The sequence below is a fragment of the Trichosurus vulpecula genome, chromosome 2 (assembly GCF_011100635.1).
Source record: "Trichosurus vulpecula isolate mTriVul1 chromosome 2, mTriVul1.pri, whole genome shotgun sequence".
In the NCBI taxonomy this organism is placed as follows: domain Eukaryota; kingdom Metazoa; phylum Chordata; class Mammalia; order Diprotodontia; family Phalangeridae; genus Trichosurus; species Trichosurus vulpecula.
This window is the reverse complement of record NC_050574.1, coordinates 428,005,656-428,027,168: the sequence shown is the minus strand read 5'-3', so window position 1 is coordinate 428,027,168 and position 21,513 is coordinate 428,005,656. Positions and strand designations below refer to the sequence as shown.

General features: G+C 35.0%; 1 protein-coding gene across 1 annotated transcript in view; it reads left to right on the top strand.

Moving 5' to 3' along the window:
* The first annotated feature begins 18,728 nt into the window (after nucleotides 1–18,728).
* EPHA6 (EPH receptor A6) overlaps nucleotides 18,729–21,513 on the top strand; it is a 1,226,126-nt gene continuing 1,223,341 nt past the window's right edge. Inside the window, exon 1 of the mRNA XM_036746072.1 lies at nucleotides 18,729–18,904. Coding sequence (XP_036601967.1) covers nucleotides 18,805–18,904 — 100 coding nt within the window. The 5' untranslated portion in view covers nucleotides 18,729–18,804. The remainder of the gene's footprint in view (nucleotides 18,905–21,513) is intronic.

Below are 21,513 nucleotides of genomic sequence, written 5' to 3'. Positions count from 1 at the left end.
AGGGAAGATATCTAAAAGAAATAAAATGAAATTAAGGGATGAGAGAGCAACATACTGAGAGAGGGAGATAGGGAGAGATAGAATGGGGTGGATTATCTCGCATAAAGGTGGCAAGAGGAAGCAGTTCTGTGGGAGGAGGGGAGAGGGCAGGTGAGGGGGGAATGAGTGAACCTTGCTCTTATCCGATTTGGCCTGAGGAGGGAATACCATACATACTCAGTTGGGTATCTTACCCCACAGGAAAGAAGAGGGAGGAAGATAAAAAAAAAATAAAAGGGGGGGGAATGATGGAGGGGAGGGCAGATGGGGGTGGAGGTAGTCAAAAACAAACACTTTGGAAAGGGGACAGGGTCAAGGGAGAAAATTCAATAAAGCGGGATGGGTTGGGAAGGAGCAAAATGTAGTTAGCCTTTCACAACATGAGTATTGTGGAAGGGTTATACATAATGATACATGCGTGGCCTAGGTTGAAGTGCTTGACTTCTTAGGGATGGTGGGTGGGAAGGGAAGAGGGGAGAGAATTTGGAACTCAAAGTTTTAAAAACAGATGTTCAAAAACAAAAAAAAGTTTTTGCATGCAACTAAAAAATAAGATACACAGGCAATGGGGCGTAGAAATTTATCTTGCCCTACAAGAAAGGAAGGGAAAAGGGGATGGGAGGGGAGGGGGGTGATAGAGGGGAGGGCTGACTGGCAAACAGGGCAACCAGAATATATGCCATCTTGGAGTGGGGGGGAGGGTAGAAATGGGGAGAAAATTTGTAATTCAAACTGTTGTGAAAATCAATGCTGAAAACCAAATATGTTTAAATAAATAAATTTAAATAAAAAAAAAACAGGCAAGGAAGGAAATCACATCATGCTAAAAGATATCATAAACAATGAAGCAATATAATAAATAGATATGCACCAAGTGGCAGAGCATTCAAATTCTTTTGGAATCTCTTTCAGGTGATAACTGGTGGATTCTTTCAATGACTGTTTTACCCTCTGGTTCTCAGAACTTGCAGCAGGTTTTCTTGGAAGACACTGTCCAGGGTCTTTCTTTTACATCGTGTCTTTCTGGAAGACTGATAATTATTAGATTATCTCTCCTGGATCTATTTTCCAGGTCAGATGTGTTTCCAATGAGATATTTTATGTTTTCTTCTATTTTTTCACTCTTTAGATTTTCTTTGATTCTTGATGCCTCGTAGTCATTAGATTCTGCTTGCCCAATTCAAATTTTTAATTAATTATTTTCGTCAGATGGTTCTGCAACTCTCTTTCCATTTGGCTAATTTTATTTTTCAAGAATTCATTTTCTCTTGTTAGATTCTCTAATTTCTTCTCTCCCCTCTCCAATTTGGCTTTTAAAATCTTTGAGTGGGGGGGGGGGTGGAGTCAAGATGGTGGCTAGAAAGAAGGAACTTCCGTGAGCTACCACTCAGGTCCCTCCAAACACCAATAAAAATGGCTCTGAACAAATTCTAGAAGTTCAGAACCAACAAAATAGCAGAGGGAAACAGGGATGCAGCACAGGAGAGTCTGGATGGCCACAGGGTAAGGTCTATCCCATGGAACTGGGAGCAGAGTCCAGCATGAGCTTCACCTGGACCAACCAGACCAGGGGAAAGGGGAACAGGCCCTAGCACCCTGAATCAGTGAGCTGTGGCAGTTACCAGACCTCTCAAACCACAAACACCAAAGACAACAGAGGTTAGTGGGAAAAGCTGCTGGGACAGAGTGAAAGAAGTTAGCAGTTCAGCCACTCCCCTGGGAGCAGTGAAGGTGGTGCAGGTCTGAGGCTCCTTACAGACCTACAGCTACAGTTGCTTCCAGCCTCAAGCCCACCTGCTGGGAGGAATTAAGTGGCAGATCTGAGCAGGAGTACAGAGTCTGCTTAGATCTGAGTCTGCTCCGGGTTGGCAGTTCTTTGGGGAGAAGGAGCACTGATGTGGCAGTTTGCTGTGCAAAAATAGCTCTGAAAACAGCAGTGCAGCCCCCTAAGCTTGGGACCAAGTATGCTCTTCTCTACAAGCAGTCATACCCTAACGAAAAAGTCAAGGGCCAAGTAAGTTGCCTGGGAACATGGCCAGGCAGTGACAACAGACTTATATTCAAACTCAGACTTTGGAATCTTTCTTTGGTGACAAAGAAGATGAAAACATACAGCCAAAAGAAGTCAGCAAAGTCAAAGAGCCCATATCAAAAGCCTCCAAGAAAAACATGAACCGGTCTCAGGTCATGGAAGAGCTCAAAAAGGATTTGGAACAGCAAGTTATAGAAGTAGAGGAAAAATTTGGAAGAGAAATGAGAGTGATGCAAGAAAACCAAGAAAAACAAGTCAATGACTAGCTAAAGGAGACCCAAAAAATACTTAAGGAAATAACACCTTAAAAAATAGAGTAACTCAAATGGCAAAAGAGCTTCAAAAAGCCAATGAGGAGAAGAATGCCTTGAAAGGCAGAATTAGCCAAATAGAAAAGGAGATACAAAAGACCACTGAAGAAAATACTAAATTAGATGGGAGCAAGTGGAAGCTAGTGACTTTATGAGAAATCAAGCTAATATAAAATAGAACCAAAGAAATGAAAAAAAATGGAAGACAATATGAACTATCTCATTGGAAAAACCACTGACCTAGAAAATAGATCCAGGAGACAATTTAAAAATTATTGCACTACCTGAAAGCCATGATCAAAAAAAGAGACTAGATATCATGTTTCAAGAAATTATCAAGGAGAACTGCCCTGATATTCTAGAGTCAGAGGGTAAAAATAGATCCAGGAGAGATAATTTAAAAATTATTGGACTAGCTGACAGCCATGATCAAAAAAGGGCCTAGGTATCATGTTTCAAGAAATTATCAAGGAGAACTGCCTTGATATTCTAGAGCCAGAGGATAAAATAGAAATTGAAAGAATCCACTGATCCCTCCTGAAAAAGATCCTAAAAAGAAAACTCCTAGGAATATTGTCACCCAATTCCAGAGCTCCCAGATCGAGGAGAAAATACTGCAAGCATCCAGAAAGAAACAATTTGAGTATTGTGGAAACACAATTAGGATAATACAAGATCTAGCAGCTTCAACATTAAGGGACTGAAGGGCTTGGAATATCATATTCTAGAAGTCTATGGAGCTAGGATTAGAACCCCAAATCACCTACCCAGCAAAACTGGGTATTAGGCTCCAAGGCAAAATATGGATTTTCAATACAATAGAGGACTTTCAAGCTTCCTTAGTGAAAAGAACTAAGCTGAATAGAAAATTTGACTTTCAAACACAAGAATCAAGAGGGGCATGAAAAGGAAAACCAGAAAGAGAAATCATATGGGACTTACTGAAATTGAACTGTTTTGTTTACATTCCTACATGGAAAGATGATGTGTATAATTCATGAGACCTCAGCATTAGGGTAGTTGAAGGGACTGTATACACACACACACACATACATATATACATACATACATATATATATATATATATATATATATATATATATATATATATATATATATATATATAGGCAGAGGGCACAAGTTGAGTTGATTATGAAGGTATGATATCTAAAAAAGTCAAATTAAGGGATGAGAGAGGAATATATTGAGAGAAGGAGAAAGGGAGAGTTAGAATGGGGTCAATTATCTCTCATGAAAGTGGCAAGAAAAAGCAGTTCTGTAGGAAGGGAAGAGCAGGCAGGTGAGGTAGAATGAGTGAATCTTGCTCTCATCGGAATTGACCTGAGGAGGGAATAACATACACATTCAGTTGGGTATCTTGCCCCAGAGGAAAGAAGGATGAAGGAGATTAAAAAAGGGAGTATGATAGAAGGGAGAACAGATAGGGTGAGGAGATAATCAAAAGCAAACACTCAAAAATGGACAGGGCCCAGGGAGAAAATTGAATAAAGAGGGGACAGGATAAGAAAGAGCAAAATATAGTTAGTGTTTCACAACATGAGTATTGTGGAAGGGTTTTATATAATGATACACATGTGGCCTATGTTGAATTGCTTGCCTTCTTAGCGAGGGTGGGTGGGAAGGGAAGAGGGGAGAGAATTTGGAACTCAAAGTTTTAAAAGCAGATGTTCAAAATAAAAAGTAGTTTTTGTATGCAACTGGGAAATAAGGTATAGAGGCAATGGGCCATAGAAATCTATCTTGCTCTACAAGAAAGTAAACAAAAACGGGGTGGGGGTGAATGGGGTGACACAACAGAGGGCTGACTGGGGGATGGGACAATCAGAATATATGCCATCTTGGGGAGGGAGGGTAGATGTGAGGAGAAAATTTATAATTCAGAATCTTGTGGAAATTATTGCTGAAAACTAAAAATATGAAATAAAAAAGAATCCCCATTATCTTCACTATTATTCATTATCTTGGTAGAAATTATACTAGTTATAGCATACTAGATATATTTGTATATAGTTAGATATGTACATATCTATATCTATCTCTCCATATGCTATATATATCTGTCTATCTCTATCTATATATCACTAGATATAGATATATGGAGAGAGAGATCCTAGATATAACAAATTACACATAGTAATAAGAAAAGAAATAGTGGGAATAAACAGAATATGCAATGAGAAAACAAAACTCCCTCCCATTCCTATTAAGAATAATAGAAACAAAAAATAATTAATCTTTTTCGCAAAGTTGCAAGATAAGAAATAAGCTTAATAAGTCAACAGCATTTCTACATATACTGCTCCAAAAAAAAAAACAATTCATCAGGAAAAGACTATAAGAGAAATTCAATTTAAAATAACTCTAGACAATATAAAATATTTCAGAATTTTCCTGCCAAGACAAATCCAAGGACTATAGGAACACAATTACAAAACCCTTTTTACACTATGAAAGATGTAATGATTTGTAGGAATATTAATTACTCACAGATTGGCCAAGACAATATAATGAAAATTATACTTCTAAGTTAATTTATTTATTCAGTGCCATCTCAAACTGCTATTGAATTATTTTTAGAGGTAAAAAAAATAACAAACTTCATCTACAAGAATAAATGTAAAGAATATCAATGGAATCAATGATAAAATATAAAGGGAGGCAGCCTAGTAATACCGTATTTCAAAGTATATTACAAAGCTTTAATCATCAAAGTGAGCTGGTACTGGCTAAAATATAGCGTGGTAGATTGGTGGAATAGATTTGGTATAAAAGATATAGTAGTAAATGACCACAGTAATGTAATGTTTGATAAACACAAAGACCTAAGCTTGGGAGCAAAACTCATTATTTCAAAAAAATTACTAGCAAAATTTGAAAACATTTTGGCAGAAACTAGGCAGAGACCAATATCTCTCACTGCATACCATGTATATGTGATTTAGAGATAAAGGATGATGTTATAATATTAGTGGAGTATGGAAAAAATGTACATGTTGTATCTATGGATTAGCAGAGTTTATGACCAAATAAGAGAGGGTCCTATGAAGGAAAATGGTTAATTTTGATTCCGTGAAATTAAAAAAAAGCTTTCACACAAACAAAACCAATATAGCCAAAATTAGAAAAGGAAAATTATTTTTACAAGTTTCTCTGTTAAGGGCCTCATTTCTCAAATATATAAAATTTATAAAAGATGATAGCTGCCCTCTGTTACATAAATTGTCAATGGATATGACTAGGGTGTTTTCAGAAGAAGAAATAAAAACTATCAATAGTCATATGAAAAAATTGCTCTAATTCACTACTGATAACAAATTAAAGCAACTCTGAGATGGCATCTCCTACCAATCAGATTAGCTAACATGACAGAAAAGAAAAGTGTTGAAAGCAGAAAGGATGTGGAAAAAATTGGACAATAATCCACTCTTGGTGGAGTTATGAACTAGTTCAACCATTCTGTAGAACAATTTGCAACTATGCCCAAATTGCCACAAAATCATGCATAACATTTTAACCGGCAATACCAATACTAGTTCTGTACTACAAAGGCATGAAAAAAAGAAAAGGGACCTATATGTCAAAAAATATTCATGGCAGCTCTTTTTGTGGTAGCAAAGAATTAGAAAAGGAGGGGATGCCTATCAATTGGGGAATGGCTGAATGAGTTGGGGTATATGATTGTGATGGAATACTATTGTGCTATAAGAAATGATTAGCAGGCAAATTTCAGGAAAAAAACCTGGGAGATCTTACATGGAATGAAGCAAAGTGAAGTGAGCAGAACCAGGAGAACATTGTACACAGCAACAGAAATACTGTAGGATGCTCAACTGTGAGTGACTTACCTATTCTGAGCAATACAATGATCCAGGAATAATTCCAAAGAACTTATGATGAAAAATGTTCTCCACCTCCAGAGAAAGAAATAATAAAATCTGAATGCAGATTGAAGTATGTTTTTTTTGTTCTGCATTTTCTTTTGCAACATGACTAATACATGAATATGGTTTGCATGACTGCATTTGTATAATCTATATTAAATTGCTTGCTTTCTCAGAGGGGGAGGTGAAGGAGGTAAAGAATTTGTACTTCAAAATTAAAAAAAATACAAATGTTAACACATACAAAAAATTAAGAAACATAAAGTTAAAAAATGTTTCTCAATCTGCACTCAGTATTCATAAGTTCTCTCCCTGGAGGTGTGTCACTTTTTTCATCATTGCCCCTTTGGAATTATCTTGGATCATTTGCTTGATCAGAGTAGCTAATTTCTTCGCAGGTGATCATTTTTGTAATATTGCTTTTACTATGTATAACATCCATCTGGTTCTACTTCCTTTAGCATAATTCCAGATAAGACTTCACAGGTTTTCCTAAAAATCATTTTGCTTGTTATTTCTTATAGCACAATAGCATTCTGTCACGAACAAATATTACACCTTGTGTAGCCATTCCCCAGTTGATGAACATCCCCTCATTTTCCAAATCTTTGCACCTGAAAAAAAGCCTTTGGGGACAGTTTCAAATCCTTGTCCAGAATGGTTGGATCAGTTTAATACTTCAAGAACAGTGCATTAAGGACCCCATTTCTTCCCATCCTCCAGCTTTTTCTCTTTTCCTTTTCTGTCATTTTAGCCTACCTGGTAGGTGTGAGATTGCATCCTTCAGCATTGTTTTAATTTGCATTCCTTTAATTAGTAATGATTGGGGATTTATTAATGTGAATATTGATAACTTTGTTTTATTCATTGGAAACTGCATATTTATATCCTTTGATGTTTTATTAATTTGAAGTGGCTCTAATATTTAAAATTATGTTCAGTTCCCTAAGTATTTGAGGAATGAGGTCTTCAAAAGAGAAATTCACCATAAAAAAATTTCCCACATTTTCCAACTTTCTTTCTAATTTCGGCAGCACTCAATTTGCTTGTGGAATTAAAAAAAACTTTTGACTTTGGCAGGATCAAAGTTATCTATTTTACTTCTCTAGATATTCTGTCTCTTGTTTGGTCATAACACCTTCCCATATCCATTGATTTGAAATGTGTTTCCATACTTCCCTATGGTGTGAGATATTGGTGTATTCTTAGTTTCTGCCAAACTGTTTTATTATTTGAATTTAATTTTTTTTGTTACATTTTAAGTTTCATATATATATATATATATATATATATATATATATATATATATATATATATATACACACATATATAGTTATTCGCTCCATGTGTATATACATGTATATGTGTATGTATGGGTATTTATATGTATATGTATGTGTGTATGTTATGTGTATATGTAAAACCATACTAAGCATACTTCAGTTCATCACTTCTCTCTCTATATATGGATAACATCTTCCTTCATAGGTCCTTGGCAATTGATTTTAGCATTGAAAATATTCAGAATAATTTAGTTGTTCACAGATATCCATTGAATAATATTATTTTTATTATATACAATGTTCTCTTGGTACTACTCATTTCATTCTTCACTATTTCATGCAAATCTTTTCAGGCTTTTGCTAAAATCAACCTGCTCATAATTTCTTATAGCACAGTACTATTCCACAACTTGTTTAAACCAGTTCTACAATTGGTGAACATCTCATCAATTTCAAGATATTTGCCCCTACAAAAAGAGCTGTTATAAGTATTTTTTGATCATATAAGTTAATTTTTGTGAAGCTGTAGAGAAAATATACATTTGAGAAAAATGAATATTCCTTTCTAACCCCATTAATTTTTCCCCCCAGAGGTCTATCCTATCTAATTTTTCTAAGATTCTATTCATCTCCTTACTGTCTTTCTTTTTTATTTACTTGTTAGATTTATCTAACACTGAGAGGGGAAAGTTGAGGCCTTCTACTAGTATAGCTTTACTGTCTATTTATTTCTGTAATTCATTTAACCTTTGTAAATATATGGGTGATATAATGTTTGTTGCATACATGTTTAGTATTTATTAATATCACTTCATCATCTATAGTTTTCTTCAGCAAGATGCATTTTTCCTGCCTATCTTTTTCTTGCCCTTTTCCCTTCTAATAAAAATTTAACAACAGATACAGATACAAAGAATTCTCAAAATTACTAATAATTATGGAAGTGAAAATTAACAGTATTTTGACTTTCTATCCGATACCCATCAAATTGGCTAAGTTGACAAAAAATGAAGACAGAAATTAGAGGAGCTACAAGAAAAGAGGCACAATATTACAATATTGATAAAATTTGAATGGGTTCAGACATTCTGAAAACTATTTTGGAGATCTGCCTAAAAAAAACAAACTGCATAAGTATTTTTCATAAGCATTATTCATCAATACCACTGCTAAGCCTGTTTCTCAAATGGACCAAAGAAAGCAGAAAAGGACCTTTAGTATCTCTTTTGTGTTGACATAAAATTGGAAAATAAGGAGAGTTCTCAACAATTTGGAAATGATTGAATAAATTATGATATAGTAACTTAATGGAGTGCTATTATGATATTAGAAACCACAAAAAAAGGCATGGTTTCTTAGATTTATGGGGATATTTGTATGTATTACTTCAAAGTGAAGTCAGCAGGATGAAAATCTCAATTTATACTAAATGAATAACTAAAAATGACCAACTATGAATGAATTAAAAACTCTGATCAATGCACAGGGTCCCTATTTTTCCACATCCTTGCCAGTATTTTCATTTTTCTTTTTTGTCATTTTAGCCATTTCAGTCATTTAGCCATGATTCTAGAGGATTAACTATCCTGACAGATAAGTGATGAAAGCAAGATGCAGAATAAGACTAGAATTTTTGGACACAACCAATATGGGAATTTGTTTTACTCAAGTATACTTGTTCAAAATATTTTCTTCTTTTTCTGGGCATGTGGGAGAGGGAAGTTAATAAGAATAAGAAATATTTGTTTATTGAAAAAAGGGTAGGGTATAGACAAGGATCATGAAAGATACACTAGAAAAATAGTGATTTGGAAGAAAAAAAATAAAAGACACCCAAGGTTTCTCACACATATACTCCACACCTATATGTAAGGAATATTTTCTTGGATACCAGGATCAGGAGGTATTGGACCTGGAAAGCAACAAGTAATGAATAGATAAACATAAGCACACAAACATGCACAGCATGATGAATTATATTTCCTGCTTTGTCTTCTTCATCCTCTGAAGTACCCATGCCCACCATGCTCCCTTCTAACCTGGCTCAGCTTTTGATGCTGTGGACTTTTCTACCTTGTCCTCTCATACATGTACCTCCTTCCTACCCTAAACCTTGCTGTTTATGTCCTTTTTATACATTGCCTTCCTCCACTAGGAGGTAACTTCCTTGAATGTAAGAATTGCCTTTTGCCTTGAATTTTTAATTTGAATTTTAAGCATTTAGAACAGTGCTTGGCACATAATACAAATTTAATAAATGTTTTATCTAAAAATAATCTAATTTAATTGATTGGAAAAGACTGATTATTGAAGTTGGGATCATTGCCATCATCAGACAACTTACTTATTATGGAAAAAAATAAAAGAAAGAATAAAATTTGCAAAATGTGCATACAATTCAGACCAACTAATCATTTTTTAAAAGCTGTTAAACTGAAAATAGGAAATGGTGGGGGTGCGGATGCTCACACAAGCTACTTCCATTTATCAAGGAAATTTAGTTTATATAAATTAATTAATAAGATGAGAAGACCAAAAAAAGCTTAGAACTTAACCTCAACCAAGCAAATACTGTATCTCCTTGGTTATTTATATAGCCATGAAAATAGGTCATAGAACTAAAATTAAAAATAACAATAAATGGTAACATATGGTATTGCCAAATGAATGATAGGGAAAATAATATTAATAGAATATAAATGACTTCATAAATATTAAGAACTATAACAATAATAATTCAGAAATAGCTAACCAGTGAAAAAGTTTTTATTTACATTTTGCCCCAAACTCTGAACAAACATGTAATCATTTAAATCATCATACCAATGATATGAAGTAGATAGTTGGAGCTATCAAAAGATAATTGTGCTGATACAACTGACTGTTCTAGAAACCATTTGTGGATATTCTTAGATTCTATGTTTCATTCGAAATCCTAAAACTTAAATAAATTGAAGGAGAGAGAGAGAAGAAGAAGAAGCAGGAGGAGGAGGAGGAGGAGGAAATTATATGATCATAATAATACTATGTCACTTTTCAAAGTGATATGAACTGATAGATATATATTCTCACTCATTAAATACTACACATATTGTGATGACCAGACTTTTTTTAAGCAGGAATCTATAACATGGTGGAAAAAATTGACTACTGTGGTCAGCTCAAGGTACATACTTACTAGATTTTAAAAGTTAACTCAGTGAAGTGCTGGATAGTACATTATATAGACATATAACTAAAATAGAAAAATATACTCAATGTCAAAATAACTTTGCTAAACAAAAAACAGGAAAATATTGTAATATTTCTAAAATTATTTGCCTCAATTGTAAAAAAATGATACTCATATATTTGAATATGTATAATTTTTCTATAATAAAGTCAGACTGAAGAGACTTTGGGAAATTATTTTCTCTGGAAATAAATTTGGATCATTCATCAGTGTATTATCATTAATTTGTTAGTATTGTTTTATCCATTTCCAATATTTTAGGAATGTAAATTACATAACAATTTTTATGGTGAATTATACTTTCACCTCTATTGTCACATTTCTAAATGCAAGAATATTCTCATAAAATGTATTTAAAAAATACCACTTTAACATTTTAGGAAAAATAAATAAGTAGCATCTGCAGGGCTTGTAGAGCAATAAGAAGAATAAGAATCTACTATCCCACGGTAATTTTATAACTTTGTTAGTTATAAAAAATGTGCAAAGTATGTGAAAAACTTCCATTTAAATATTTTTTTCTTATTTGTTTTATTTTAGAGGTAAATGATTTTTTTTACATTTATTAAAAGGAACAAGGGATGCTTTTCATACAACTGGCCATTCCTAGAATATGAAAATCTTTCCAAGGGTATGAAATTATTTCTGATGTTCTATATTCAAATGAATAATTCAGCAAAACTATTAGATTCTGTATCCATGGTGACTAAATTTATTTATTCAATTTAGCAATTTAAAAAAAAAACTAGTCAAATTAATTGGTAGGCATAATGGAGATGGAGTTGAATGATTATATTTTTTACCATGCAAAATAGTTAAAAAATATGTTGTTGTTATTGTACTAATAGAGGAAGATAAATAATTTGCATAAATATTAAAGGCAAGTCACTTAAAATTATTATTCAAGTACAAGTCATGCTTCAGATAAACCTAAAGTAAGCCTGAGTGTGGATCTATACAATGGCTGAAGAATTGGTTAAAGTGTTTATAAAGGAAAATAAACATGCATGCAATAGTTTTTGTTTTAGAGTTAACTTATATTAGAGCTCATTTCTAACACTCATTTATGTTGAAGTTTTTAAAATTCATCTTATTTGAGGTTCCTGAACATATTAAAAGTAGACTATATAATGTTTCCCACAATTACCATCAAACTTTTTTCCAAAATTGAAACAAGGCATACTACAAAACTAAAAGTGAAATAGATAAAGGGAGGAAAGAATAATTTTTCTTTTTTAGTTCTTTAGAAAGATAGGGCTCCTTTTAGACTGAACAGGTATAAGAGGGGAAAATATCTTTGTAAGCTCTTGGGCAAAACACATGTGTGTATGTGTGTATGTGTGTGTGTGTGTGTATTCAATCTAAAGTCAGACTTTCTGTATTTACTAAATCAAGTTTAGCTACTTAACTATGTGAAAACATGCTTTCCATTTATAATATGTTATTTTGTATGCCATAATTGATGACATAAAGGTTGATTGTAGCATATATTGTAATATGTTCCATTTTTATGTATAACAAAGCCACCAAAATACTAATTATATAATTTAAAAATTAAGCCTATATACTATACATTATTTCCTTAAATTTATTCATTACAATTTATTAGAATATTTTTATTTAAAATATAGCAAATTATTAATCATTAAAATGTTTCATAACTGTTTTATTTTTTCACAAATAATTAATTGTAAGTGATATATTTCTTTCTTCTTTTCTTTTTAAAGAGGCAATATACTGCGTGATAAAATTTCTGTTATAAATGGGAACTTCAACCAGGCTCTAGAAAATCACATTTATCAAATAAAAATTGTGTCATTCTCACTTGGTTCCAGGCCACATAATTTAGCATGAACAATGATGCAAAAGTGTACAAAAGAATTCTGAATAATTGTAAAGGCAATCAGTAAGTGAAAAGGTCTTTCCCACTCATTGAATAGGCTTCAAGTGGGGCTCCAAGTGGGGCCAACAAAGGGAGGTCTGCTTAGATCTTTGCTCCTTAGTAGGCCCCAAACCCCCACTTACTAGGTGCTAAGCCAATGTGGGCATCAAGCCATCAGGACCGTAAGGGGAGTTACTAAGACCAGAGCCAATGGTATGTGCTTAAGTTCTGGTCAATCAGATGACAGCTAAGGACTGTATAAAAAGAGAGAACAGAGCTGGGAGAGGCAGATGTGGTGGAAGCAGGAGAAGGAGAAACAATGGAAGCAGAACTAGCAGAAGTCAGAGCAGTAGAAGCTGCAGGAGTGGAAGTTGAGGAGCAGAAGACACTGAAGAATCTGAGAACCTGAAGGAGCAGCAGAGGCTGGATAAACTGAGGACTGAGGACTGAGAGTGGGACAGAGAGCTGAGAGCCAGTTTCCAGAGACTACGGATCGGAGAGTGCTCTCACAGGGGCCTCTCAGTCACTGGAAGAGTGGCATGAGACTCTGGGCAAGCCATTGTAACTACCCCCTTCCCGGCTTGTGACTCCAGATGTTGATGCTTTCTGGTAACTATGAATTGTGATTTGGACTGTTTATATTGTGTATGTTTGTAATGTGTTTGTATTTGCTCTGAAGTTCAGGGTGCTGGCTTTTCCTCCTGAACTACATGAGTGTATATATCTCTATGTGTGTGTGTGTGTGTGTGTGTGTGTGTGTGTGTGTGTGTGTGTGATTAAAGTAAGATTGTTAACTCTTTACAGTTACTTTCCTTAGTAAAGCAAATCCAAGTACCTGATTTGGCAGCCTTCTTTGTTCTGGTTGTTGTTGGTTTTACACAGCCACAGTAGCTGCTAGCCAGATTGTTCCTACAATGATATAGAAATGAAAAAAGAAATGAATCCCTTTTCAAATGTGGGCATGAGTCAGACAGACAAGTGCAGAGATGTCTACATGATTGTATCACATTTGATTCATTAAGTAGTTGATAATTTTGTAATTAACATATGTTAGCAAATATATCATCATGGCTGGAAAATATAAAAGGAAATACATTCATGATTAATAATCTCAAATCTCATATTTGCTTTTAACCTAAAGAAAATAATGAATGCTGTGTTAGTTTAAAATAGGTTCACCTTTTAAATAATCTTTACTAAATGAAAAGCACTTGTTCTACTAATCCTTTCCACCGGAAAAATAAGGGGATAATATGGATACAAAATTAAAAATTTTATTAAAAATAATAAGTGCAAAATAAACTATACTTGTCAAGTACAGCCTATATCATGAAGGCAGAATTCATGATTTCAAACAAAATCATATATATGCCCAAATGGTTCAGAACCGCAGGATATAAGGAATTCTCTTACTAGAAGGCAGAAGAATTAAAGCATTAATTCAAGGTCCAAAGGAGCAGATCCATGGACCAGTGTCCCCAGTTTGATATTCTGGCCAAAAAGCTTCCAGGTCCAATAAGTCCACCTCACAAGAATAACCAGTAGGTTACAGAAAAACATCATGACATTAAACCAAATCATATTCGTGCTTCCCCACTGTGGTAAGAAGATTAACCACTGGCCTGAAGCCCTTGCTCAGCACTCTCTGGTCTCTATGCGGGTCAGCCCTGCTTTCAGCAGCACCTGCTGCTTCAGCTTCTTCTGCTTCGGCTTCTGCCTCGGCTTCTGCTGCCGCTGCTGTTGCTGTTGCTGCCGCTGTTGCTGCCACTGCTGCCACCACGTCTAAATCTCCAAGCTGTGCTCTCTCTTTTTATACAGTTTCAGACGTTATCACACGTCATCTGAGAGACCAGAACTTAAACTCCTATGATTGGCTCTGGTATTAGACCCTCCCCTTAGGATCCTGGGGGCTTCACAACCACAATCTTCTTAGCACCTAGTAATTAGGGGTTTGAGACAAACTTAGAGCAAAGAGCTAATCAGACCTCCCTTAGTTGGCCCCACCTGGGGCCCCACCTTAAGACTATTCAAATGGGTGGGAAAGATCTCATTTTCTGATTGCCTTAACACAGTCAGAATTTGAAATTTAATATTTCTCCCAGTGTTAATATCATGTATCATAGAATCAAAGATTTTTAGAGAAAGAAGCAACGATTATCTGTTACAGTATTTCTTACCTTAGGTTCTTATGAAATTGTATTTTTTAGTGTTTTGGAAACTGTATTTCAAAATAATTGAGGTTTTTTTTTTTGCAATTTTATATATTTTTATGGTATGCATTTAAGCATACCATTGTGGGTAGCGTCCATATGTTCATCAGACTGTGAAAGAGGTCCACAACATAAAAAAAGGTTAAGAACTTAGGATTTACCATTAATGTTTTATTTTACAGTAACGGAAACCAAGACCTAGATTAAGTAATTTAGGGATTAGATTAGAAAATGACATTTTTAAAATTCTTAATCAGTAGAATGTTTTATAACTATTCAGAAATTTAGCAATAGCTTGACACATGTAAAATGTGAATATTATAAGTGACATTGATGTGTCAGAAAAATCATTTTGGTTACTTAATGAAAGAAAAGAATTGCTGAAGAATTTGTGTGTAAGTAATGCTTGAACAAGATTTATTTCCAAAGAAAATGTTTTGTATGAATTTGGATGGTATAACATGGAAATCTATCTTAATCTTGGCATTATTGCTACTTTATAATAATAAATATGGCTATAATTCAGGCACCATAACATATATACAATAATTGGAAACCGTGTATGAGGCCTACAAGTGAATGTTAGGTTGATACCCATATATACATACGTATGTACATTTGTATGTATATATTTATATATGTGTGTGTTTATATATATGCATACATACATATATATACACACACACACATATATATATGTGTATATATATATATATATATATATTTGCTTTTGCTGTTTCACAAAAAACCAAAAGTTTCACTTGAATTAAATTGAAAACTTCTTCAAGTTAAGGTTAAAAAAATTTACACTGATAAAATTTCAAAAAGTATCTAAATTAATTTTAAATTTGTCCATTTATGAAATAATTATCAAGTTATGGAATTTTTTGAACTTCAATTTAATGCAGGCCAATTAAATGAAATTTGTCCTTTGTTAATTTTGTGAATAAAAACTATAGAAATGTGCACATAGATTAACCTAGACTATGGTTCTAAAAAGGAAACAGAGAATATAAAGAACATTATTGTGGTTAGAATATGCCTTTCTTAGGAGAAAATGTCTCCTTAAACATGATATTTTTCAGTTCTGGGGTTGTTATGGAAGTTAATGGATTGTAAAGCATTATTCCATGTAGGTCAATGCTTATTTAAGAACCAAAAGTTACTTTCAAAAAGTTAATGGAAATAGGATGTTCTTTGAAAGGATATGTAGACCCGTACTCCCACACACAATTGAAATTATTTGAATTCTACAAATAACTTATAAAAATTAAATAATATTTTGCTTAAGTTTGAAAGTTTTAATATAAATTATATTATGCCATGCTTTTATTATGCCTTTCTTCTAAATTTGTATTTCCCTTTCTAAACCCTTTTTTTAAAATCAGTACTGTGTTTGCCCAATTCTGTAATCAATGCTAGTGTTGAGTGAACTGCAGAATGCACAGGGAAATCTGAAATTCTCCATAATGAAGTGTCAGCATAAAAACTTTATTCATGACTATATAACTATATACGATTGGCATACATTCTGGTTTAGGAACCTTCCAAGGGAGACATCGAATTACATGATATGGAAGTTACAGCTGCCAATCTAAGTAATTATTCACTCTCCTAAAAATCCTTAAATTTTATATTTCTCTCCTAAGAATATAATTTTAGAGATTAAGGATTCCCCTATCCCTAGAATGATTTACTAAAATGGCAGGAAAATCAGCCATCAAATATTTGAATCCTCAGCTATGGTGATAGGATAGATACAGATAGATTAGACAGACAGATACATACATACCTACATACATACATACAAACATACATATATATGTATTTATGTGTACATGTATGTGTACATGCGGGTGCATTGTTCCTTGCTTATTTAAATATTTTACATTTTTCAGCTGCCTAGCATTTCGATTCAACTATTTTGAGACAACCACTGGGTTTTCCCCACCAATCTAACCCATATCTATTTCAGATCCCCTTTCAAAGAATTAGAAAATACAATAAATTCATACTAATAGTACATACTTAATGGGGGGGGGGGGCTAAGTTTACGCTAAGCACATGTCTCCTTCCTTTAGTCAATTTGTGATTAGCCACACATCCACTTTACAAGAATGAAGGAAATTTTGTCTTGTAAACTACTCTCCTCTAGTGCTGAACTGGCAGCATTTTGGCCTGCGTACCGCCAAACATGGGGAACAAGCTTATTGTTTCTCTCTGTCTTTAGCTTGGCATTTATTCTTCACAATTCAGCTTTCCTCTGCTTTCTACGGACCGTAATCTCGCCTTTGTTTCGAGGACAATCCTGGAAGAGTAGTTGGGGCATCGGGTGCCCGACTTGACTCCCTTCGCCGTCTTCACTACCTTTTAATTTGTCTCCCACCAGATTTAATTATTGATCGTCATTCCTGCGGTTCGCTTCCTGACTTGCGAGAGAAGGGAATCGAGACTGAGCGTGCCTGTGTTTGTGTAGGAGAGGGACAAGCGTTTGAGGGATACAATCCGGGGTCACTGGATGCTCTTGTTTGTATTAAAGTGTTCAGCCTGGTTTGCACTCCTTTCTAAGAAAATCCAACAGACCTGCTGCCCCTCCCTTTATCAGCACTCTTATCTCTTGTAAGCATAAAGACAAATCATCAAGGCAGTGATGAGGTTAATAAGAGCTAATGAGCACCTGAAAAGCCCATCTGAGATGTACTTGAGCCACAATAATCGACCCACATATAGCAGGTTCCCCTGCTTTCATTTCCGCACCCTGCCCTCACTTTTTGTTTTTTTGTTTTCAAAAAAACAAAAACAAAAACAAAAAAAACGTTTCCCTGTCTTTCCTTAGGACTCTTGCTGCAGGTAAGGAGAACACTGGGAGAAAAGAGAAGGGGGAGAAGCTTGCTATTTTTCCTTGCAAGTTTTACTCATCTAGGGAAATGATGGGGTGAGCTGTCCAACGTTTCAGCAGTCGCCGCTAGAGAGATTGGTATGAAACTGGAGGAAGCTGCTCTGGTCGCTGCTCTCACTACTCATTATAGACGAATATATGGGTAATTAAAATAAACGAAAAAAAAAAATAAAAACACGCAACTCTCCCACACTTCCACCTTCATTGAATGATCGCAATAGCAAAACGTATTAATTCTCAGCGGTCTTGCTGCGGAATAGGGAAAAGTGCTTCCTGGACTCAGTTCATTCCCAGTCATTATCATAAAACAGTCACAGCTGCTTAGGGTCGGTACAGAAGCTGCTGATCCCCAGCTGGAGGTGGTGGTGAAATCGAGGGGCCAAGGGAACAACAGCATCATCTCTTCCTGCAACGCCCAGGACACACAGAGCATTGCCCCTCGTCTTTCTTCCCCTTTCTCTTTTCCCAGGCCAGCTCAAGGAAACTTCCTGCAGACTCCGCGCCACCCCTTGAATTTGACGGTACAACTTCCGGGTTCTATGTGAAGAGAAGCGCGCCGACCAGAGGAGTCTGCTCTCCGACCTCTGTCTTCCAAGTGTGGAACGCTACCTCCTTCCCCACCCCCTTTTTTCTCCTCACCCCACCCTACATGTCTTTCCTCCCCTCCCCCAAACCACATCCCTGAGCTCGCTCCTGCGCGCGCGCTCTCTGGAGCCGGGTGAATATTCCTCCCGTGAGTGGGACACAAGGGTGGTTGCAATACCGCCATCAGCCTGCCACCACCATCTCCTGGGAGGCGAAGGCAGCATCCTCAGCAGCAGAAGCTTCACCTGCACTTGGGCAGTCTGGACTCTCGTGCCCTGCCCCCGTGGCCTGCCGCGGAAAGCATCCCCAGTTACCCAATAGTGACTGGGTGGAAAAGGAAGAGGAGGAGGAGGAAAACGAAGACCACCAGGACACAGTACTGGACTGCCCTATCTCTCCACCGAGTGTGGAAAGGGACTGGGGGCAATTATGCCGGGCTGCGAGATCCGGGGTTTTCTTTTGCGATTTGGCCTGTTCTCTATGTTGACAGCTTTGCCCGCTGACTGCAGTCACGTCTCTAACAACCAAGGTAAGAATAGATAGGGCAGAGAGGAGGGAGGGAATGGGAAGAAAGCAGGCTGCCTCTGTTGGAACCAGTGAGTGGATTTCGCTTCTGACTACAACTTTGTCCTAGTATAAGCTGCTTGGCTCTTACTCAGCAGGGGGTTCAGTGGATCTGGTTTGCCACCAGAGTGCACTGCTGGACAACCCCTCCTGAGCCTAGGCTGTTATCTTGAAATCCCCTGGGAAGCAGCACTTGCTTCCTTCCTTCTTTCAAAATGCCCTTGGACATTAATTTGTGAGGGTCAGCAGGACGTTCACTACCTCTGTGTTCTGGATTGTTCTCCCTAAGCCCCACAGAGTAATATATCTGCACTGAACACAGCTAGTGTCAGTTAGACTTAATGAAGACTTCTGATTCTGGCCAGCTCTTTCTTTTTTGCTCCCTAGGAATGGGAATTCTGGACTCCCTTATTTACTTTAGGGAAGAAATTTTGTTTTTTTGTGAAAACGTGAGATTTCCCCCTTCCTGTCAAGAACATAGTCGTCTATTCAACCAGGCTAGCATTTTTAAAAGAAATAGGTTATCGAAAAGTCCTTTGTTAAGTAATTTGAAAGGTTGATTCGAAGTCATAAACAGGAATCTGTACAACTTCTGACTTTTTCTTCAATATGGGACACTTTTTGGGCGAAGGAAATAAAGTATTTCTCCTTTTTTGCAGTTCATAAAGTGGAAGCAATGTTAAGTTTGTCTTAATATACATTTTTTTTCCTTCTGATTTAGAATGTTAGCTGGTATTTCAAAGTAGCCACTAACTTGATGTTGAATAGTGTTTGGAAAGCAACAGTCAAGAGTTCTGAGAGGTGAAATTTTTACCTTTTTCCTCTATTTCAAAACCTAAATGAAGTGAAATCTTGGAAACAGTTTTATTAGGGGATATCTATTTATCCATTTTGAAGAACAATGCAAAATCATAAGATTTCTATATCTTCTTATGTCACAAATAGTTGCATAAAAGTTGTGAGTTATCTATTAGTATTTAAGAGAATGCTTTCATTATCTTATTCCATGAGGGAGGAAAAGGTGTATTACAGGTAACAGAACTAAACTCCTTTAAAACAATTAAGTTAAAAAAATAAGTCAATTTCAATTTGTCCCAAAGGTGATATTTCCAGGTCTTTACTTACTTGAGGGATAGGTATGTGTGTGTGGGGTGGGGGGGAGAGATAACATGTTACTCTACTGTAACTAATATTTCTGTATACTATTTTTACATGGGAGAAAGTTGAATAGTTTGTTTTTTTAAAGGTTTCTTCTCTTGCCCTCCCCATAACTGGTTTAATTTTTTTAATCTTGAGGAAATCATTACCATATAGTTAAATCTCATTATTTTTGAAAAGAGGGACATTTAATTAGCATCTAATCCCACCTTAGTTTTGCAATTCATAATCAATTAAATGCAATTTAATATACATTTACATGTTTTATTTTTATCATCTATTTAAACATATGTGCCAAGCTAAGTGTCATGCTCTCAAGAATATTGCCAAGAACCCCCCATTCATTCTCAAAGATTTTCCAATAATGAATGTATGTATATAATACTCCCACCCTCTTTGAAAATAGAAGTTAATAATGATATGCCCTTTTCCAGTCCAACATTTTGGTCTCTTTTTAATAAAAAACAAGGATATATTGATTATAAAATGTTCAAAAGTTTCAGGCATGGGAGATTTCCTACAACAACTTATAGCACATATTTGAACCTTGTATTTCCCTCCTACAAGACAATACTTGAATATAATCTTTTTTTGTGAAATATGTTAATTTTCAGTAACAAACTATTCTCATAAAACTCCCAAAGTTACATGTAAAATAAAATCTTTAAATTTAGATTTAAGAGCATTTGATAGGCTATGTTATACTATTTACTAATTCCATTAATTATATTATTCTATCATATCAAAATATTACATATAGGATACTTACTGTATTGATTTAGAGGTCTGGTTGAAGACAGGATGCAATAGAATGGATTTTTTTACTAGGAAGAGAATTGAAAAAGGTGATTCCCTAAATTCTCTTCCTTTATGATTATTTTTTGCCTGCTGTTTTAAGTTTCATAAATTAACTACAAAGAAACTTTGACATATCAGATAAAGATAATCATTTATTTTTACGTGGAAATAGAACAAATTTCATAGAGTATTATCATAATAGAGCTATGATTCACTTTATCAAGCACTTACAACATGCACGACATACTGCATATAACCTGTATGTACTAAAACCAACATGTCTAAATATTATTCAAAGCTTAATTAAGGAAAAAAATGGTTGAGAGAACTTCCTCTAGAGAGGGCTATCCCTATCCATTTTATATAAAATCATAATTTTAGAGTAGTTTTCTATAGCTTGAAGTCATTGTAGATTCCAAAGATTTCATGTGAAATAAATGAAAACTACTTTGAAGCACCATAGTAACTCAGGAAAAAAATTCCAAACTCTTGAGTGTCACTTACATGTATTTCTATTACAGAGCTTCAAACCTTGTAGTTTCATAAATTATTTCACTTTGAATATGAGAATTCAAGCTCAATTAATAAATCTATTTTTGTTTCTTGAAAAAAAATATA